At 40.2% G+C, this 22,823-nt stretch overlaps 2 protein-coding genes across 2 annotated transcripts; both read left to right on the forward strand.

Annotated features, from left to right (window-relative positions):
* The first annotated feature begins 6,276 nt into the window (after nucleotides 1-6,276).
* On the forward strand, nucleotides 6,277-10,492 carry LOC117246630 (uncharacterized). Its single transcript, XM_033610495.2, has 3 exons — nucleotides 6,277-6,487; nucleotides 6,876-7,137; nucleotides 7,379-10,492. The coding sequence occupies exons 2-3, from the start codon at nucleotides 6,880-6,882 to the stop codon at nucleotides 7,790-7,792; spliced, it is 672 nt and encodes a 223-aa protein (XP_033466386.2). The 5' UTR covers nucleotides 6,277-6,487; nucleotides 6,876-6,879; the 3' UTR covers nucleotides 7,793-10,492.
* Nucleotides 10,493-11,537: 1,045 nt separating this feature from the next.
* get4 (guided entry of tail-anchored proteins factor 4) lies at nucleotides 11,538-22,000 on the forward strand. The gene is made up of 9 exons (XM_033612094.2): nucleotides 11,538-11,930; nucleotides 13,056-13,134; nucleotides 13,867-13,948; nucleotides 15,559-15,708; nucleotides 16,911-17,049; nucleotides 17,434-17,574; nucleotides 17,953-18,028; nucleotides 18,399-18,471; nucleotides 19,468-22,000. Exons 1-9 carry the CDS (start codon nucleotides 11,791-11,793, stop codon nucleotides 19,557-19,559), a joined length of 972 nt encoding a protein of 323 aa, XP_033467985.1. The 5' UTR covers nucleotides 11,538-11,790; the 3' UTR covers nucleotides 19,560-22,000.
* The last annotated feature ends 823 nt before the right edge of the window (nucleotides 22,001-22,823 follow it).

The raw sequence follows: 22,823 nt of genomic DNA on the forward strand, positions 1-22,823 counted from the left end.
CTTTTAAAGTCAGTGGGTTTTTTGAATGGGTTTTTGGTTTGATGCCTGAAACAAGGTCAGTGGTTAACACAAGCTTAAAGAACTTTCAAGTTTTGTTCTGACATAAAGTATGTCAGTAAATACCCCACTCTTGAACTTTGAAGCTTTTATGTGTCTGAAAAAAGGCAGTTGCTAACAAGTGGCTAAAGGAGGCTACGGTCATGCAACCATAGTGTAGTTTGTTCATAGCCTGACGTTAGCTTTTTAATTCTGACGATTGCATTTAGGCTTCAACAATCATGACAGTGGTGTTCATCTGTAAAAATTATCTTGCTGAACAAAACATCTAGGTATTATGTTTGTTTGCCACAGAGCTTATTTTCTAACCTGGAAATCCAGATGCCCCGCCCCTAGCAAATTCTAATTTGCACTGCAGGGGAATCCGGCCCCGACAAGCAGAGCCCGCTGAATTGCCTATTGGACCAATCAGATCAGTCTATCTGACAGAGGCTGGCTCTGGGCGGGCGTAACATGATGAGGACAGCGCTGCCCCAAAGGAGTCAAAAAGTAAACAGCCAAGATGGCAGCTGCTGAAGGACTGCGTCCATTCAGTTTAGCTTTGGAAGAAACGCTAAGCCAACTACACGTATCTTTTTCCTTGAGAGAGAAACAGAAGACTGCCCTAGAAGCCTTCATTTCTAGGAAGGATATTTTTGCTGTTTTGCCAACGGGATACGGTGAAAGCATAATATATCAGTTAGCCCTACTGTTCGGCAAACAAATGGGGCTTAGTGCAATGAATACGTCACCTTGTTTTTTGCTCTGATTGGCCATCGTGCTATCCAATTGCATGTGGCGGCATTTAATATGCCTCAGGTAGTGCAGTCCCTTGGGTAGGAAGGGTGTATTTATCAGTGAGGGCCAGACTCAAAATCTTTCTAGATTTGAGTCTGGATTTCCAGGCTACTTATTTTCTACAATGATCCAAAATCCAATGGAAAAAAATCCCATAGGCTTTTTGACAGGGGCACCAGTGCGATGCGAACTTAAGTGTCTGCAGAAATACGTCATCACTGGAGCACTTATAAACTAAATTAATACTTAATAATAACATCAAAATTTCTTTCAATGAAGTGCCATGTTGCTGATCCAACATCAAAACCAATCAGCTCTTCCTTGGAGAGAGCCAGGGTTTTCCTATCGTAGCTCCCATCACTGTTGACATTTTGAGCTTGTTAGCTGGCCAAACATAACTAACAGAAAAGGCTATTTGTTCATTAGCTTGTTATCCACTGTAGCTAAACCTAGCTAACTAGCATTTCTTTGTTTTTTTAGCTGCAGTAGCTAACCAACTAAGTAGGATTTGTTGTTAAGTTTGTTAGACACTGTAGCTAACTGTGTCTAAATAGCATCTGTGGTTTGGTTTGTTAGCCACAGTGGCTAACCATAGCTAACTAGCATTTGTTGTTCAGTTTGTTAGTCTCAGTAGCTAACCATAGCAAACTAGCATGTGTTGTTTAGCCTGTTGGTCATAGAAACTAACCATAGCAAACTAGCATGTGTTGTTTAGTTTGTTAGACACAGTAGCTAATTATAGCTAACTAGCATGTGTTGTTTAGTGTGTTAGCTACAGCAGCTGGCCAACTAACTAGCATCTGTTTTTTCTAGCTTGTTAGCCACTAAAGCTAACCCTAGCAACTAGCATTTGTTGTTCAGTTTGTTAGCCACAGTAGCTAAAAATAGCTAACTGGCTGTGCTATCTGCTAGTACACATGATTAAAATGCTAGTTAATATATTACATGGCAGTGGATTAGTCAAATGTTGAATGTTTTTGTTTTCTAAATAAGACTGAGGTCTCTTCTTTCTTTCTCTTTATTTCTTTGCCTTTCTCTGGGCCTCTGTCATGCTCAAGAAGGCTTAGATGCACGCACACACACACACACACACACACACACACACACACTGCTCACATTTCTTATCATTAGACGTAATCTGAACTGCTGCGTGCAGTACCTCACGCAATTAGGTCAGCACCATTTCCTCCAGTGTGACCTGCATATATCCTGACCTGTATTTCACACTGCTGCGGGAAATGACTCAGGCTTATAGACCATATTATACTGTTGCCTGCTGTTTTAGGGGAATTGAAAATAAATTAAAAAAAAAAAAAGAACAAAAAAATCCCACAGCAAGAAATGGGCAGGTCTGGTTAAAAAAAGAGAGGAAGTAAATGGCTTTGGGTTTTGTCTGTAGTTTAACATTACAAAACATATGGCATTTAGTGGCTACGTTTTCCACAGTCTACCATACCATGGCTGCTTTTTCTTTGACAGACACATTGGAATCTAACCTCTAACCCATGCAGATTTTCTCCTTTCTGTGGGATGATTATATTTATTACCATGTTTCAAGTGTGTGTTTACATGCACATGATATTCCCGCCTTGATGCGGTATCGTAAGTGACCTGATTTTAGGTTGCTGCATGCAGACTTACATATAATAACCAGGTTTGAATAACATGGTAGACCAAAACTTTGATGAGAAACATGGTTAGGATTTCCAATTAATCAGGTATTGCTTTCACTTTTAGAATTTGCAGTATAAGCAAACTTTAGTGCCATGCAGAGTTTTGTGATGCTATTTTGTAGCTCCACTATAAAAAATAACAAAAACACACTATGTGGGCTGACCTGGTTTCATTCAGCCGAGAGCCTCTGCCATGCAACATGGAAAATAGGGACTGTGACATGCTAAATCTGTAAACATGAACACCCAGCTAGTGTGAATTATTTTAGTATGTGCTTTTACCACTCTGTGACATGTCACAGTGTCAGTCAATCATGTCCATGACCTTTGGACCACACATACTAGTTCATCATAGGTGCAAAGGTGGTGGTGACAATGGTCTGTAATATATCTTATTAATCAGCTGTTTTTTTTTTTTTTTTTTTTTTTTTTTTTAACTTTTGCCACCTTTTCTATGTGTAAACAAAATTGTGCATCCCAAGATCCTCTTTCAGTTCTTTGTTAGTGTTCATGTCTGTGTGTGTTGATCTTGACATCATGAACCTGATTCATGGTAAGCCAAAAAGGGCCTGGTCACATGACTTTTTAAGCACTGTTTTATATCGCAAACATCAAAATTCATCTGCTTACTATTATTCACAAAATGGCTTTATAAACAAAACTAAGAAACTTAATTGCAGAGATGTGACATGACACCTTGCAGCACCTTAGGGTTTTTTGCCAGAAACTGTACTGATTTCAATGTATGCTGTCATTATACTGTGATGTGTATAAACACAGTACCACCTACTGGCATATAGGAGGTACTGTCTAATATTCATTCAAGTGAAAGTGTGTCATATGAAGTGCATTAGGCTAAATTTAGACAACTGAGTAATGTCTGAAGTGCGACTACAGTATGTGATACATCAAACTTACTGCTGACACAAGTCTGTGGGTGTGTGTGACAGAAAGAGAGGGCGAGATTCATGCAGCATGTGAATGCTGTATCATATTAAAGCCTGGTAAAGGGGTCAGACTGGAAACTATTTACAAACACAGCAGTGTTAAGCAGGTCAGTACTGTATACTTTATACTTATATTTAGGGCCCGAGCACTGACTGTTGCGAAGGCCCAACTGACACTGAAGGAAGTATCATTATTCTCTCAGATTAACTGCATTTCTGAGGGGCTAAAGGTGAGGGTGCAAAACTTGGCACACATATCAGTACTAAAATTTTGATGTTTTATGGGTCTCATGCTCAGGTGTGGCAGAATGGCTTAACAGTGTCCCATAAGAGTTTTCAACGAAAAGCCCCCACATTCAAATTTGATGAAGATGAATGAAATCTGGTATCCAGATGTATCTTCTCCAGCCATACCCGGAATTCAACAGAAAGTAAGACATTAATTTTCTGTGCAGTTTTATAGCATTTTTGGCTATTTACAGACACCGAACTCTTACAAACTCCTCCTTAAGATTTAACCTGATCAAATTTGGTCTGGGCAATCTGAAGACCTTAACAATTTCAGTTCAATTCAAGGCCAATTCAAAGCCCAGTATCACAAATCACAATTTGCCTCAGAGGACTTTACAGCATACAACATCTCTCTGTCCTTGGACCCTCACAGTGGATAAGGAAAAACTCCCCAAAAAACCATTTAACAGGGAAACAATGTTAGAAACCTCAGGAAGAGCAACTGAGGAGGGATCCCTCCTCCAGGACAGACAGACGTGAGATAGATATCATGTTCTGAAAAGTTGTTAAAAGATGAATAGTTGTTAAAAGCTTTTGTTTTCATGCAACGATGTTGCCTTGGCATGGCAACCGTGTTATGCGTTTGGCCATAAGTTGTTGTAACTTGAGTGTACATGATCCAATCTGCCTAGAATTCTCATATTACGTAAGAATCCTAACCTGAACACATTTTCATGCTGCTATTGAGTTATAGACATAGCATGACCTACTGGCAACAGGAAATGACATGTTTTATACTCTGATGTACTCCTCCTAGTGGGTTGACCCACCAGATTGATCAGATCCACCTCAAATGTGATCAGAAAAACTTTAAGGTGTTGATGATGCGTTCTTGTGAATATTGTGGGTTTTGGTGGACAGACATTGCCAGGGCTTGATTGCCATTTTGCATGTTTCACAATGACACAGGAAGTTGTTGTAACTTTACTGTACATTTCCTTATTTGCCCCAAATTTCTCATGCTTTATAAGAGTTCAGGCCTGAGGATATGTACATGTCAAAAATTAGTACATAATTCACAACATAATTCGATTTACATGAGGTTATGTGGTTGAAACTTTATACACAACATAGCACGTTTAGTGCATGTTCTCTAGCGCCACCTGATGGGCACAGTAAGTAGTACAAAAGTTTTGTAATAAGTAATTTCCAACATCACACACTCCACACGGGAAATAACTCCTGTGCACAGTGTCAACTGACAACTGGCCTGTATCCCATGCAGGTAGGTTCATCAGTGCTTGCAGCCTTAACTTTATTTGTATTATTTTTTTTTTTTTACAATTATTTTTAATGATAATAATAACTTTGTTGTATTTTTTATTGTCAAAAAAGATTTGTATCTTCTTAAAACTGAATTTTATGTTTTCAAATCATTTATTTAGCTTTTTTAAAAAAAAAAAAAAAAATCACCATAAACAAACATTTAAATCAGATTTAAATTGTTCTTGACTTCTGGGATCAATTATGAGAGAAAAAAAAATCAAACATTGCTGTAATTTCAGATATAAAACTAGAAATGGCCTGTGTGTTGGTCAAAACATGTTGGCTGATTTTAAGCCTGTTTTTATTGTTCCATAATGAACTAGCGCTGTGATTAAAGCTTTTTATATATTTTTGAAGAGTGCCTTGGATTTATCATTTTTCTTATTTTGGCCTGTTTGATTATCAGAGGTTTTCTTCCAATATGTTTATTTTAGGGCTGTCAAACATTTAATTTTTTCTTAATCACAACTGCTGATTTCAATAGTTAAGTTTTAATTGCATTGCATCCACATTAACAAAGTGAAGCAATTCTTACCAGAGATGCAAAGAAATGTGCTTTATAATTTGAACTTTTTTAAATAACGCATTAATGCTGACAACCCTAGTGTATTTCCAACAAGCAGGATATATAGGACCAGTTTATGAAGGGAAATCTCTAAATAGGCTGCAGCAATTTTTTTTTAAATCTTTACATACAAAAATTACATAAATATGCAGTGTAAAACAAACTGTAGATGAGCCACTAGAATGTCAACAGTATTTCTGTAATAGCGAGTATACAGTGACTGAAAAAAGTCAATGTAAAGTAATGTGTAGGTTGACTCCCATGGAGGTGTGAATACACATATTGTTGCAGTGGAACTGTAATTGTGTGTTTTTACGACGAGGTTTGGAAGAGGTAAAAGAAAAAATAAATACATGAGCAGGGTACAAAATCCACTGCATACTTTTCCTCTTTTAGTTTTTTGGACTGCTGGAATTGTCCACTTAAAATCAAAATCCTATATGATCAGCAGATCAGTCCCCCAGCTTTTCTTAGACACGTAGCAGGCCTACGTGATAGATCAGTGAGCACCAACAGAATAATCCTACAAACAGTCACTGTAATCTGTCAAAATTTCCTCCAAATACATTCACCCAAAGAACAAAGTGTCCTGCTGTAGCTGCTCACAGCTATAAAGTCTCCTGAGAGCAAAGAAGTTGCCTGGGAACTAAAGAAAACAGATTCTGTGTCTGGTGAAGTGAGTCAGTATGACAAACAGCTACCGCACAACTTGTCTGCTCTCACCTCGTTTAAATACAGTCTGACTGGATTTATTCATAACTTACATCTTGATGTAGAGTGTGATTCTCAGGCTCAAGTAAGGGATCAAGAAATTAGGTGACACTGATGTTGCAGTATGGGTTTGAAGTCCCTTTTGTCTCTTTCCTGGTATTCGTTGTGCTGGATCTAAGAAGACAGGCTCATTAAAGCTGGTAAGATATTAAAAAGTTTCTTGATCATGAAATTATTTGTGTCATTAGAAATGTGTTTAAAGCACCCAACCACTGACTTTATTCTTGAACACTCTGTTTTTCTGTTTTTGAAGGCTTCTTTTTCTATAAACACTGATCACAAATTGTAAATAAACCAGAACAAAACTCCTACATAGTCTTAGTTAATTTGCTTTGTCATGGAACAACGGTGATGATGTTGTGGATATTCAAGAAGAGGTAAAACTGGACTTTGTCTACTGTTTCAGTTGGCTGGACTGTGTTGGGTAACATAATCTTGCAAACCGGTTCCACTGTCAACTCCTCCGTCACAGCGCATTACTGAACCCTGTTAACTACAGACCTGTCACTGTCCCGTGTCTCCCTGCAGCAGGATGGCCAAAGGAAAGAAAAACAAACAGGCTAAAAGTAAAACCATCACCCTGAAAGTGGCTCAGAACTGCCTGGAGCTGACGCTGGAAGGTAAACGTCGTCTGAATCTCAGTTTTAAGGAGGTCGATGTGGTGCCAAAGTGCATCCAGAAGCTGTGTAACGTGGATGAACTGGACCTGAGCAGGAACCTGATCAGAAAGGTCCCCGACTTTATTGAATATTTCATCCGCATCCAGGTTTTGGATCTGCACAGCAACTATGTGAGTATGACAGAAAACTATTAGAATAATTTTGGTTTATTTGACTGTTTGCCTTTGTTGGTGACACAAAACAGCTGTTTTATATACTCTGTGGCTCTGGGGGACCTAGGTCTAAGAAAATAACCCCTACAATGTAATCGGAGTCACCTCCAATTGGCCTTGGATAGTTAGTATTGAAATCGTAAATTGGTGTTTGGCATTATGCTGTGTATCACAGAATGTGTCAATGTTTTTATTGCAGCTGGAGCAGCTCCCCGAGACTATCGGCCGTCTCCAGAACCTGCTGGTTTTGAACCTGTGTAACAACCGTCTGACGAGCCTCCCCAGTGAGCTTGGCCTGCTGAAGAAACTCCACACCCTCAACCTGGGTCTCAACCAGCTAGAAACTCTCCCCCCCTCCATCGGCGCTCTGAAGGAGCTCCGCCACCTCGGCCTTTCTGACAACCGATTCACCCGTGTCCCTGGCTGCCTTGCGAGGCTGAATCAGCTGGAGAAGGTCAACCTGGACAGGAACCCCATCCTCACTGAGAAGGCACCGGGCCACAAGTCACTCATGATAACGGAGCAGCTTTACCTGGTCAAGGAGAGCTCCCTGTGTGAGGACTGCCTGAAGAAGTGCCAGACTGAGAGGAAGAGGGTGGAGAAAGGGGACTGAATTACTGTGTCTAACCAACATGAAGACTCAGGATGACAGGGAGATGCACAGCCTGGATCACTGTAAACTCTAAATACTACCTAGTGAAGTGATTTAGGTTTCACCACAGCACCATCTGCTGACATCCACTGGACTTACATGATGCATTGGCACTGTTGTTAACTGACCTTTATGGAGCTGGTATCCAGTGTTTAGGGCAAAGACACTCAGTCAGGGGAAATGGATGCTTGTGTTTTAACTCAAGTTATATAGTTTAAGTGGATATTTTAGCAAAAGGCCATCTCAACCTTCGAAAGTTTTTCAAAATAAGGTATCACATTGTTAAAGTATTTATGTCCCCTAAAATGTCTGGAAGTTTGTTACTAATGAGGTGTTCTCACATTCTTCTACTAAGGGGGCGATGTCTGTGCACTTCCCTAAAATCTGAGGTTCGAACCTACGTTGGGCTAGCTAGATTAGTTACGTCACCAATAGAGTGCCCCAGAAAGGACGTTTTTCTGTAGGCCGACACGTAAGTTAGCATCACACTGGTTCCCTCATCAAATAGCCTATGGGATTTTTTCATTGGATTTTGGATTATTACCTAAAATAAGCTTTGTGGCAAACAAACGTTTATGATGCTTACGTGTTTTCAACAAGATAATCTTCACAAATGGTCACCACTTTAATGATTATTGAATCCTAAATGCAACTGCCACATGTAAAAAGCTAACGTTAGGCTAAAAATGAACTACGCTACGGTCACTTAACATCAACACCATAACAAGCCTGTAAAGCTGTCTTTAGTGCGGCACAGTATGATGACTTGTTAGCAACCGTCTTTTAAAAGACACCTAGAAGCTTCATAGTTCATGAGTGGAGCATTTACTGATGAATATTATGTCGTTGAACAAAACGTGAAAGTCTCTTAAGCTTGTGTGAACCACAGACCTTGTTTCAGGTATCTAACCAGAGGCGCTGGTGACTTAGTGGTAGAGCAGGCGCCCCATGTACAAGGCTGTTGCCGCAGCGGCCCGGGCTCGACCCCGGCCTGTGGCCCCTTGCTGCATGTCACTCCCTCTCTCTCTCTCCCCCTTCACACTTGTCTGTCCTATACATTAAAGGCTAAAAAGCCCCCCAAAAAATCTTTAAAAAAAACAGGGTATCTAACCAAAAAATCTGTTTAAAAAAAATCATTGAATTTGAGACGAGGGAACCATGCGTGATAAAATACTAATTTATTTCTGGGTTTTAGGACTCATTCCTGGGGCACTCCATTCACCTTATTTCTGAGGGTGCATCTGTAGCAATGGTTATGGGTGCAACTCCTGGGGAGATAGTGGAAGGAGTAGTATGCACTGGCTTTCTATGGTTAGACCCAGTGGCTAATCTTGTTGGCTAACCACCAATGGCAGTTCCTTTAGCATTAGCTACATTAACATTAGCTGGTAAACATTACGTGTATTCACTTTACATGAGCTTAAATTAATACAGAATTATGTTTCCCGAATGTGTTAGTGTCTGTTTATGAGTTTTAAGAAATCAGAAATTCTCTTTTGGAAGGCAAGCTAATTGCTAACGCGCTTGGTTAAAAAGGCAAACGACCAATGCTTTGAGATGGCTGTCAGAGATGGCAGAGGTATGATCACATTTTCTCATCTGAGATGAACAGGTGGTGTTTTCCATTTTTTATTTTCCAGTCACATTAGGAAAGAGGATTAGTGTACCATTCATGGCACTGTTACCATTGGAACAGTGCCATGAACAGTAATTCATGGAAGGTATCATGGGGGCTAGGAATAAGGTAGATAACTTTCATGCCATGTCTAGACATGGCAGCTTATATATCAGTGTTAGCACATTTGATGCCTTAGGTCAGCTTCCCCCCGCTGCTGTATAAAGAACACAGATTTATGGAACAGATTTATTTACTGGTTGTTTTCTATTGACACACTGTCTCTTACAGCAGAGGCACAGTACTTGTGTTATTTTTCAGTAAAACGCGATTTTTGAGGACATAAAGTGACACATTTAATAGTGTTCTCTTTCCCCTATCATGAATAATAGGTAGAGCTGGCCTAACACATAAGCCACCAGAGGCCCCTAATAGCACTAACCATAACCCCTAACCCTGTCCCACAAGCAGAGCCGGGCAGCCCTACGCTCACTCAGGTGTCAATGTTACACACACACATAATTTTACAATAATACAATGACTATCTACTCTCTAAGTCAAAGTTTAGTTAAAGCTCTGAATTAATGCAAGAAGGAAAGCAATGGATTAACATTGAGTATTGAATTTAAAATATTGATTAGCTGAGAATAAAAATAGTTTCTATGCACATCTGTCAGTAAATAATAACCATCAAGTGTTCAGCCTGGCCATCCCACTGAGCGCCAAACCGGATTTCAACACTAGTTGAAAACTAGTTGATACTGGGCCTGAACGTCTAAGACCTCTTTTCACCCTCTTTTTTTAACTAGCTAAAATGTGGTTACAACATCAGCATGTCACAAAAACAAATTTCTTTAATTACACTGATAATTTGTTAAGTTGTTCTGACTTGTTCATATAATGACGTCATATCCACAGCAACAACAAGCATGGCTAAAAGCGAAACTATTACCGACTCCGCTGTGGTTCCAAAAAGAAGAACAGCTTCAGTAATGTGAAATATAAACTGTGGCGTCCTCAATGTTTTATGAACAGCTCTGGACTTCTCAGACTCTTTTAGCAAATTACAGCTTAGAGGGAACTCATTCAGCGGCTCCTCTGGCAGCGGCACAAAGGGAGAGAAAGGGAGCTGGTGTCGTCAAAGGATTTTGTCATAAACCTTTGGTAATTTAAACATACATGATGTTTGGCTCAACAAAAAACTACATATATGTGAATGTGCAATAGCCATTGTAGCATAACAGCCTGTCAGAGGTTACAGTGTGATTTTTAGAGGATAAATGGCAGAGCATAAAGGTCCAGGTGAAAAAAAAATCCCAACTCAATCATTCAGGATTTTTGCTAAAAAAGAAGGAAATCACCTGTTGATTTATATGAATAAATCCCAGGGGGCATTTTGTGTATTTGGGAGCTGTTTAAATGTGTAATTTTTGGTAGATTTTATTTTATTGTACTATTTATATTGTATACAGAATCTGAATCTCATTCTGAGTTACTGTTGTTGTCTACAAACTAAAGAAATGAGAGATAATTTCAGTTTAGTTTTTACGGAATATTTTAAGGTAAACTGTAAACTACATCAATTATTTTGTTGCAACTCTATCTTCTTAAACTAATAATAAAATATTTTTCACTAATCTCTCATATTATCAAGAATATATAAAATGCTTGCTGAGATAGTATAAATAGTATTTTATATTTTAAAATGTATAAAATAAAATGTTTTCTATACTTTACAGGTAATGTGCTTAAATTTGACAGTAGACGATATGCTGGATCATTGGGCAGTATAAGCGTAGACTACGCTGAAAAGGACCAGCAATATCTTTAGGTGGTAACGGAGAAAACACTGAATTTACTGTGTACCTACTGTTTAAACATAGTGTTGCAATTATGAGATCCCACTTTAGTCTTTACATGCTTGTTCTATTTGCACAATATTTGCAAGATGCAAGCTGGTTCAGTGCCATGTTAAATGACAACATGTTACATTAAAAGGGTCCCCAAAACCAAATCCTTTGGGCCCCCAAAAGTCTAGGGTCGTCCCTGACAGTAGGGAATAAATAATACTTGGCTCGAGGGAGTCTACTCAGACAAACCTCACGAAACCATGTGATCATGACCACTTCACTAACCACAAAGTCTTATTTCCTCTAACCTTACTATGACCATGCTGCCTTTATGGTGCTTAGCTGGTCAAGTTTCATAAATTGTGTTGCCACTATCTCCCAACCCATAACCACAACACGCCGGCTACGGCAAGCGGGGAGGGTCTGTTTTATTTAAAGCTTTCCGGTCTCCCACTGTCAACACTTGGCTCGAGCGCTGCTGCGGAGCAACGACGATGTCTGAGCAGGAGTCTCTGAGGTGCTCCAGTGCCAGAAACCGTGGAGGCGTACAACGGGTGGAAGGAAAACTGCGAGCCAGTGTAGAAAAAGGGGATTACTATGAAGCACATCAGATGTACAGGACTTTATTTTTTAGGTAAGGCTCCGTTTCATGTTACTAGATGCAGTTGTAATTGTCATTTGGTTTTGGGGCCTACCTGTTCCAGATCATTCCACTGTCAACCTTGCTTCTATGCCTGTCCGTTTGTGATTGGGTGAATTCCACCACGGACCCGCCCACTCATGTTGGTCCGGCTGTTCGTGTGGACAGCCGCGCCGTCAATCTTCAACAAACACAAAATGGGACTGCTAACTACGGCTAGTTAGCTAGCTACGTGTTCAGCAACACGACCAATGATAGCCGAAGCAGAATTAGCTGGGTCATTGATGCAAGACAGTGTTTAAACGTTAATGGAAAAACACTTAAAGTGCGAATTAACAGATTGTAGCGGCTAACTGCTTTGTTGTTGTTTCCTAAACATCTGTTGAAGCTGTCCAGCTGTGTTAGCATTTAGCCAGATAGCAACATACTGCAACGCTGCAGTCTGAGCTAGCTAACGTTATCTATGACTAACGTTAGACATGTAATTGCCCACTGTCACGTATATTTATTTAATCTAGATTTGCAGCTGGTTATGCTTACATGGTCTGTAGTCAAAATTGCCGAATCTAGGATAAGGCAGTTATCATTTATGGTCTCTTTTCTCTTTTCTGTTTCATTAAAGAACATTCACACACCTATCAGTGATTGCATACCAAGAGAAAACTGGATGCTGTTTTGGGTAAAGAATAGATTAGAAGTGCTGCTAAACTGGTTCTGCCTGGAGCATAGTTAACCAAAGAAGGTGATTTGTTCTGAATTCAGACCAGTGAAAGCCAGTCCTCCTTCATTGCAGAGTGGGTTTATTATCCTCCTGCCTCTTTGTCATTGTCTTGCTATTTCTCATGACTAACAGTCATGTTTGCAATAAAATCCTCATAAAAACAAGATGGAAAAAATAAAAAAAGTTGCAGCTGCTCTGTGGTCTTCAGGAAAGTTGTTATACACATTGCAATACTCACAATGATACCTTGTTTTGTACCTCAAGCAAATCCAGCGTGCACATATCTTATCTTGCAGTCCTGTGTGGGAATAGTCTTGAGTGACGCAAACAAACCTCATGTCTGTCCCGATAAGGGATAATACTTCATGTGTAACGCTGGGGCTCCTGTCCTCCATCAGGTACATGGCACAGGCAAAACATGCTGAGGCCAGGGAGCTGATGTACAATGGCGCTCTACTCTTCTTCAGTTATAATCAGGTACGTCCTACACTAGATTTCTGCCGGAGTAGCTGATCTGGTGTATCCCACACCAAGTGTTAAATGTCAGGTGTACACATGTTCATGGAAACACCCTCGACAGAGAAATTAAAATGTCATGTTCCAAAGTAGCTTTGTTGGGCGACTGTGTTTGTCTACTTTAGTATGATTGTAATACCAGAGTAGTGTCTATAAACTTGTTATTCACAAGTGACACGGTGTATGTAAGAATGAAACTTTCACTCTTCACATTGTACATAACAGTTTTGTAGTTTAGACCACTTAAACTGAGACCAAGACCAGAGTGTATCGAGACCGTGACAGGACCAAGACCAGCCCAGTGCAAGCACAGCATGACACACTTGTGATAAAATCTAGACATGCAAACCGTAGTTATCCTCAAACTGATCTGGAAGATCCACATTTCCATAAAAACAAATGACTGATGCCCTGTCCAGTCTTGAAATAAAATCTTGAGTCCTCAGAGACTTTAGAAAAAGGGGTCTCGAGACCAAGACTATTCCCAAGTATTACATCATTAGTATATGAACTTGTTTTCAGAGTAGCTGCACTATTGCTGCACACAGATTATCAGGTTTCCAGCCCTAATCTAAGGTAGATAGATTGCTTAATTAAGCTTATCCTCCCAGCCCCCAAGTTGCTCATGTAAAACACCTAATTCCTTTAAAAATATGGAATAAAATATACACTTTATTGTGTTTTCATCTCCAGCAAAACAGTGCAGCAGACCTGTCCATGCTGGTACTGGAGGTGTTGGAGAAATCTGAGGCAAAAGTTGATGATGAAATATTAGGTAAGTGGCAGCCTTCAGTCTGTGAAAGAGTACCTTCACTAAACTGTACATTTGTAATAAGGTGAGAATAGATAGTTTCCAGATATGCTGTGCTTTCATGTCTACTGTCTTTTTTTTTTGTGTGAAAGAGAGTCATATTTACATCAACTGCTTTGGGGAATTTGTAGGGCTGTAAATCACTGGTTTCATCATGATGCGATATTATATTGATTCTTTGGACAGTGATTCAGTATTTGCTGATATCACAAATTCTGCCATGACATGATTTCAATACCATGCAATTCAGGGGTGTTCGACCAATGAGATGATATCATCTGCCCATTTAACACAGCCAGTTACAGAAGAAGCAGCTACTCCTTTCTGTTTTGCTTTTGGCCGTAGCACAGTAATAACTTTCAAGGTTCATAGGCTAAATAATTTTTTTTTTTGCTGGTCAGCAATAATGAGCTTCAGCACTTTAACATTGCATAAATTAGCCTTGCAGCTAGCAGACTTTCTCCACTTTTACATAACAAATGACATGTATTATTTATACTCTTTCTTACTCACCATTGGTTTCAGTCACTGTGTCTCCCAAAAGAACAGCACAGTTGAATTTTGGCCTGCATGCACGTTTTTTTTTTTTTTTGTTTGTTTTCAGCCAAACATTGTTGAAACGGAACAGTTAATGTTGCTGTAATAAGAAGTTAGCAGAGTGAGTTGCCTGGTCAAGCAGGTACATTGTGTTTTATCTCGTAATGGCATTGTTTACATGACAAATGCGTTGTCTGTTGACCTCTGTTTGTACTGAAATCCAAAATATTTCCACACTGCTGATTTATTCCAGAATAAATAATGTCATCCTCTTCATCTTTTTCTTGGCTGCTGCCATTATCTGCCTGGTGCTGTTTGGCAGTAACACAGAATTTCAAAATAAAGGAGTATCCTAAAGATGATATGGATTGATGTTTTCACTTTGCATTGATAGTATTGTATCATTGAACTGATATATTAATCAAGACTGATAGATCATTACACTCCTAGAAATATGTCCTCATATTGTTACTGCACTAATTGTTAAACCAACAGACAGCACTTTTCACAGCAAGATTAACACGGCTTCAAAACACAACTATAGCCCACTTTAAATTTCAACTTTTAAAGTTGATCATTTCATTGTCGGTGAGCAAAGTAAAAGCCAATAGATTTAGCTTTTTGTGGAGGCGAATCAGGCTTTACAAGAACAATGTAACCACTGCAAAAAGAGCCAAAGTTGAAATGTATAAAGAGTACACATGAACATTATAACATATATATTTACAGTATGTCCTGATTAATAAGTACTAGTCTTTAATGCAGTGAGGCATATTTAACAGCTGGCATGCCCAGAGTACAGTGGGTGATGGATTGTGCTTTACATATATAGCCAGTACACCTCCATTATTGATTGACCTTTACTGATACTACTACTTTGCTGATCTCCCGACTCTGTTTGGGGCATCTCTAATCACTTGTAAATGCTGCAGCATTACATCGTCGTGTCATTTAGAGAAGTTCGCCTTTCACAAGGAGGGGCGTAGAAAGGACATTCTCTGATTTTTGTTGGGGTTGTGTGTGTGTTTGTTGAACAGAATGCCTGGCTAAGCTGTTCAGCCCGATGGACCCGAACTCTCCAGAGAGAGTAGCATTTGTGTCCAGAGCCTTGAAGTGGTCCACAGGAGGGTCCGGCAAGTTGGGCCACCCAAAACTACATCAGCTGCTAGCTGTCACCTTGTGGAAAGGTAATCAGTTAATCATTTAGTTTATAAAGTGTGGAGGATAGTAACAAATGTGTAACACAGGTCACAATAAATACTGGATTTATTGATGAAACAGATTAAGAGGCTGGAAAAAGCAAATGTTTGGTAATAAACTGAAAGTATTTGAGTCTCTCACATAATTTCTTCAATTATCCAAATATCTATTTCAGTCACATACATAAACATAAACAAGCCAACAAATCCAACACACAATGGTAGGGTATGGAGTGCATCAAATCACCCACAACTTTTTGTAAGCTCACACACCAGTAGCTTTAGGATGCACGCTGACCCTCATCATGATCGGCCACTGTCCTCTTTCTCAGCATTGTCACCTGAAAACACTTGTTTTATTCCCAAAATTGGCACATTCCAGCTTCCATACTTTGACTCTTCTGTCTGTAGGCCATATTCAGTGTGTGCTAAGGGTGTGTGTTCCCCTTGATACTGTTCCTAATGTGCAAGCTGCCCTGTCCCTGTATAAAAATTGGAGGGACAGTTCACCCCCCAAATCAAAAATACGTATTTTTCCTCTTATCTGTAGTGCAGTTTATCAATCTAGATTGTTTTGGTGTGAGTTGCCGAGTGTTGGAGGTATCAGCCATAGAGATGTCTGCCTTCTCTCCACTGTAATGGAATTAGATGGCACTCGGCTTGCGGTGCTCAAAGCGCCAACAAAATAAATTCGAAAAACAATGTCTCTTTCCAGAAATCATGATGCAGTTCCTCAAGATAATCCACAGTCTTTGTTGTGAGCAGTTTCATGTAGGAACTATTTTCTTGCTACTGAACTACACCTGCCAACTGCATGATAGTGCAGAAGGAAGTGTGCATCTACTCATGGATGAGAGGCTCGTGCTTGTGACAGCGTGAGATGTAAACATTAATGGTGTTCTCCTCAGCTGACCTTGGCTGAGCTAGCTGAGTGGTGCAAGTTGAACTAGCAGTAGATGCATGCTTCCTTCTGCGCAGAGATTCAGTTAGTTGGTGTAGTTTGGTAGCTCTTAAGCAAAAGCCGATGTCACAGCGTTTTCTTTGGTCATGTAGCACCAATTTCAAAAGTATTTGTGTCTTTTCACTGCATAGACAGCCCAGTTTGAAGAAGGGACTGTCTTTCAAGGAGTGAAATGCCTATTTAACTGTTTAAAATATATATATATATTTTTATATTTCTGTGTATTCAGAGCAAAACTACAGTGAGTCTCGTTACCACTTCCTGCATTCGTCTGACGGGGAGGGCTGTGCACAGATGCTGGTGGAGTATTCAGCGTCACGAGGCTTCCGCAGCGAGGTCGACATGTTTGTGGCGCAGGCCGTCCTACAGTAAGTGAAAATATTTGTTTTTGATGTCATGCAATATAAAAGCAGAAATGACTTTCCATGTTTAGTTAAAAAAAATTCTAGTGCAGCTGTAGTCTGTAATGTCAGTAAGTGTAAGCTGACCTGTTTGTTAGATTTAAGGTGTAGCTTTGCAGTGGAGAAAGCGGTATTGATGCATCCTCCTCCTGCATGTTTGTCCTGCAGTCAGATCCATTTTCTGTCTGTCAGCAGTTTCTTTAAAGTGCCTTTGATCTCTCTGTGTTTCTGGTCTACCGTCTCTCACTCTCTTATCTGTGTCACACTTTCTCTCCCATCTTCTCCTTCTGTTTTTATCCCTCGTCTTTTATCTATTTCTGTCCTTTCCCTCTCTGAACCTCCACCCTCCAGGTTCCTCTGCTTAAAGAACAAAAACAGCGCTTCCGTGGTGTTCAGCACATACACAGAGAAACACCCGTCCATAGAGAAGGGCCCTCCCTTCGTCCAGCCTCTACTTAACTTTATCTGGTTTCTGCTGCTGGCAGTGGATGGGTGAGTTGTGATAACACTTTAACATTAGATATACATACTGACTTCATTAAGACCTGCCACATATGTCTTATATATAATGTCTCACTCTGTTGTATATCTGCACAGACTCCTTCAGCAGTCCTGAGCGCGTAATAAGCTAATTAAGCTAGCATTAGCTGATCTCCTACTGCAGCATTAATCTCATTTGATTATGACGAATTTTATGCAGCAACTACAGACTACCTCTCCATGTTGTGAGCCTAAGTATAACATTATCTGAACTACTGCTGAGCTTGTTCCTGGAGTGCTTCACAGCAGTTAAATATTTGTGTTAGAAAAATAGATTTAGGATAATAATGTACACCACTCAAAGAATGTTTCTTCTCTTTATTTCTTCAGGGGTAAATTAACAGTTTTCACAGTGTTATGTGAGCAATATCAACCTTCCCTGAAGAGGGACCCCATGTATAATGAGGTGAGTGTTAGTGCTCAGGTATTTCTTCCCATGAATCATGTATGAAATGGCCTTCAGTAATGTAACAGCAGCTGCAACGCACCATGTGTATACCATATGTATTATCAGGGTTCCCAAAGTTATGAAATTCCTGGAAAAGTTATGAAAGTCAAGTCAGTTTTATGTATGAAGTGCCAAATCATAACCGTTATCTCAGTCCAAGTTATCTCAAGACATTTTTCATATAGAGCTAGTCTAGGCCATGACGTCACACCCCTAATTTCAGTTCATGTAAACATATTTTGGCTGTAATTTTGTAACGTGTCTTATTCACAACCCTGTCTCTCTGTCCTCCTCTACCTCTTCTCTGTGATATCTTCTTGCTCTTCAGTATCTCGACAGAATAGGACAGCTTTTCTTTGGTGTTCCACCCAAACAGTCTCCATCATACGGTGGGCTGCTAGGTGAGTGAACAAACACTTTGTTTATTTGAGCTGATGTTAAGGATTGTTTACACAGAAGTTCCCTGATCACCTGTGATTGTGTCACTGAGTTTAATGTTAGGTCTTGTTCCTTGTATGATCTGAGACGACATACGGCTAATTAAATACATAAACCAATTGAGGCAGCATTTGCTCAGCACAATTTGATTTTAATGAACATTACGCGAGGGTTTTCTACCCTGAAGTTATCTTAAATAACCTTGTGATTCAGTCTTTTAGACTGAGTGCAGTGGCTCCCTGTAGTCTTATTGTCAGGTGAATTCCTAAAAGCAGTTTTATAAAAGTTTTATTACATACAAAGCTCACAACTTAACATGACCAAAAACTGCCAAATAATGTTGTACTCAAACCTTCATCGACAGATTTGCCTCCCAGCAGTGACAGAAAAAAAGTGAAAGCTGTTTTAACAGAGATCCTCTCTGTTTCAACAACACACACTCTCATAAAGACGACGCTTGTCTGTCTTAGCTTTCCTCCAGAGTTTTCTAATTTGTGTGATGGGGACAAGATAAGAGCTTCTCTAAGATTTCTGCACACCAAAAGTCAAACTGGCCTGAGAGCTGACCTGCACACTTAGGAGTTGAAACACAGATCTCACTTAAACATATTTTATAAATATATGACATATAAGAAATGAACAGTAGAATAATACAAGCAGTAAATAAGAGTATACATTTCCATTACAGCAGTGTAGGTGTAGTGAGCTTAAGAGGTGCTGGTAGGCATTTTTGTTACCTTTTGAATAAATCCAGTCTAGCTAACTGGCTCCAGCTGTATATTTCCGTACAGCCGTGAGAGTGATATCAGTTTTCTCACCTAACTCTCTGCAAGAAATTGAGAAAGTGTATTTCCCAAAGTGTCCTAACTATTCTGTTAAATAGCTACAAAGAACATTCAAACACCTTTTGAAAAAGACATCTCTACACAGAATATTAATTGCTGTGTTGCACCCTGTAGGAAACCTGCTGAACAGCCTGATGGGTTCGGGCGAGGAGGACGACGGAGCCGAGGAAGCCCAGGAGGACAGCAGCCCCATAGAGCTGGACTGAGCCTGCCCCAGGACAAAGAGAACAAACGAACACACACACAAAAAAAAAAGAGGAAGACCACGCAGCCTCCCTCCTTCACCTCCACAACGAGGGCGGGGCGAGGTGCCGGTCCATGTTTCCAGAGGCGTGCTGTTTCCAAAAAACCCCTTTCCACCCATTCAGTCTTAAAATCCAAGCAAGTATCAGGCCGCCAAAAACATCCCTTTCAGCACTGCCGGGACTGACTGCGCCAAACTGCAAACTCTTCCCGAGTTGAAATATTGTTAGATTATTATATTATTTTATTTTAATCATTATTTTTTGTTAGTGTGGGACTCTCTCTCTCTGTTTAGGGTGTATGATGTTAAACAAACTGTCCTCAGTGGAGAGGATAGTTTCACAAGTGCAAACCCTCTTCATGATGTCGCTGATGACATCATTATAAGAGGGTTTACACAGCTCACTACAATTACTCAACTGTTTGCTTTGCCAGTTACACAGAGCTCCATCAGAGCCACGGTGTTGCTGTTTGCATTTTTCAGCAGCTTTCTCTGTTAAAACTCGGCTTTCAGTAGATAATGAAATGTAGTTAATGCCATCTGTCATGTTCTCATCTGTTTGTCCTTTAGCAATATGGACAAAAAGACAACAGAGCTCTTTGTAAGTTATTATCAGAGGTCATCTTACACTTTGAATATCAACCACACGAACCCTTTCTGCTCAGTGTCTCCTCCACGGGTCATTTCTATTTAAGTTACTGCAAACACACAGTTGTCTGTATACAAGTAGCTCCATTGTCGAGGTCCCGCTTTTCACTGTGCACTCGCTGAACTGCTGTTTGCATCTTCGAGAGGAATTGTGAGGAAAAGTCTAATTTTGGCATTTTTAACAGCTGCCAGGTCATTAAAACAGTCAGGTGATGAGGTGTTTGAAGCACTTAGAGTGTGTGTTTGGCTGATTGTTGGCTCTGGGTGCTGGTCTACATGTTGCTGTGAAACATAAAAAGTCTAAGCTTGGGTTACCGTCCAAGTCTGTTAAGTGATCTTTATTAGAGGAGCAAAATGAGACACTGTGAAAACCTTTCTGTTGGAGTGAATTTTGCTTTTCATGTTCCAAAAGGCTAATAGCTAAAGCAGCTGGTTACTTGACCGTGCCTGGCTCAGTCCTTCCTTTTCCTTATATTCCCTTTTTTAAGTGGCAGTCCAACATCAGTTCGGCCAGTGCTCACTCAGAAGCGTGATTTCAACAATAGCTACTGTTTATCAGTGTTATCAGTCCTCAGAGAATACACTGCTTGTTCCTCTCAACTCTTTGTTCTCATCTTTCGATCTTCTTTTTGTCCTCGTAGTGACATTCGATCGGTCTAGGTCTGGTCAGTTTTAGGATTTAAAAAAAAAAAAAAAAAAAAAGTCCTAACTGTGCTCCAGATAATCTTAAAAGAGGTCATACCCCCCCATGTGAAGACAAATTTTAATTTAATGCTAGGTTACTAGAAAAGTCCAGAGGTCTTCCAATGTAGAGGAATGTTTATTTACTTCTATGTAATTATCTGTGTGGGACTATGGAACACCAAAATGGTCAATACTAAATACAAAATGACAATAATTGTATGAATCAGTGGAGTAAAATATTTAAAGACTGGTAAAACGCAACAGATTTTCAGGGAATATCATTTTAGGTTTATTTATATTAATGAATAATTTAAGAAGGATAAAATAATTCCATGAAAGTTAGGTAATTTAATAAATTAATTAAAACATCACAGGTTAGTTGGGTCCCTTTTAAACATTTATTTTCATGATTACTTGTTTCATAAACTTTAATGTTGGCCATTTTGGCACACCGTACGGGACCGGCTGGCTCAATGTCGTAGTGCGACACAAGGACAGATAGAATTGTGTCGGGTTGTGAATGTAAACATGCTCTGCTGTGATTACATCTATCTAATGTTGGTGTCGACGATACAGAGAAAGAAACCAGTGGTGTGGCAGTGGAAGGGTTAACAGCAGCGTTCATCAGAGACTGAAAAATAAGAAACTACAAACAAATGTTTAAATAACTCAGCTTTAACAGTATTGTGTTCATTTCTGGTGTCGGCTCCTCCTGCTGGTCCCTCCGCTACATCACTGAGGTCTGAAGGGAAATCCAGGCAAAACTGACTTTTAGGTTCCTCAACAGTTCACATTTCATGCAACATGCTCTGCTACTCATATCACGCACCTTTTATTATTCAGTGTCATAACTTCTTTTTTGCCAACCTGAAAGTCAGTTTTGTTGGACTTCTCCTTTCATTATTGGCAGTGAAAAAGGTGTGACCAAAGGCCCTTTGTCAGTGTCATCACGCTTTTGTTTTTTATTATTTTTCCTTTCAGAACTAAAGAGGAGTGTTTGCCTTTCAGATGATTCACTAATCAAGTAAATAAACTACAACTGAGAAGAGTTTGAGAATGTCTTGAAACAAACATTGTCCTGTCCACTTTTTTATCGCTTTTTATTGAGGGTATGAACAAAGTTGCTGCATGTGGTGCGAGGATAGAAAACCCAAATTGCCAAATTGCTCCTCCTGGGGGACCCCAAAGCGTTCCCAGGCCAGATGAGATATATAATCCTTCCAGCGTGTTCTGGGTCTGCCCCGGGGCCTCCTACCAGTGGGACGTGCCCGGAAGATGATCAGATGCCCGAACCACCTCAACTGACCCCTTTCGACGTGAAGGAGCAGCAGCTCTACTCCGAGCTCCCTCCAGATGTCTGAGCTCCTTACCCTATCTCTAAGGCTGAGCCCAGCCACCCCACGGAGGAAACTCATTTCAGTCGCTTGTAGCGACTACCCAGTTCACGAGTTCATGACCATAGGTGAGGGTTGGGACGTAGATGGACCAGTAAATCGCTCTTCAGCACAACGGTCCAGCGCTGCACCCGCATCACAGCAGAAGCCACACCAACTGCCAATCCATCTCACCCTAACCCTCGTGAACAAGACCTAGAGATACTTGAACTCTCTCACTCCCTCCCAACCCAGAGGGGGCTATCCACCGATTTCCGGCAGAGAACCATGGCCTCAGATTTGGACCGCTTCACACTCGGCTGCAAACTGTCCCAGTGCATGATGGAAATCACTATGTTATGAAGCCAATGGAATCTTGGCCTTCTCTATTGATTCTGATTGCTTCAGACAAAGGACTCGTCTCTGTTCTTGTTTTATTAGATCTTAGTGCGGCGTTTGACACAATTGACCATCAAATTCTACTGCAGAGACTGGATCACTTAATTGGCCTAAAAGGTTCT

The sequence above is a fragment of the Epinephelus lanceolatus genome, chromosome 21 (assembly GCF_041903045.1).
Source record: "Epinephelus lanceolatus isolate andai-2023 chromosome 21, ASM4190304v1, whole genome shotgun sequence".
NCBI classification, from domain to species: Eukaryota; Metazoa; Chordata; class Actinopteri; order Perciformes; family Serranidae; genus Epinephelus; species Epinephelus lanceolatus.

What these genes read in the sequence shown, in the direction of transcription:
- LOC117246630 (XM_033610495.2), top strand. Translation starts at nt 6,880, where the DNA reads ATGGCCAAAGGAAAGAAAAACAAACAGGCTAAAAGTAAAACCATCACC. An exon ending in TGGATCTGCACAGCAACTAT is followed by an intron (nt 7,138 to 7,378) that starts GTGAGTATGACA and finishes TTTTTATTGCAG; the next exon opens with CTGGAGCAGCTCCCCGAGAC.
- get4 (XM_033612094.2), top strand. Translation starts at nt 11,791, where the DNA reads ATGTCTGAGCAGGAGTCTCTGAGGTGCTCCAGTGCCAGAAACCGTGGA. An exon ending in TACAGGACTTTATTTTTTAG is followed by an intron (nt 11,931 to 13,055) that starts GTAAGGCTCCGT and finishes GTCCTCCATCAG; the next exon opens with GTACATGGCACAGGCAAAAC. An exon ending in AGCTGTCACCTTGTGGAAAG is followed by an intron (nt 15,709 to 16,910) that starts GTAATCAGTTAA and finishes CTGTGTATTCAG; the next exon opens with AGCAAAACTACAGTGAGTCT.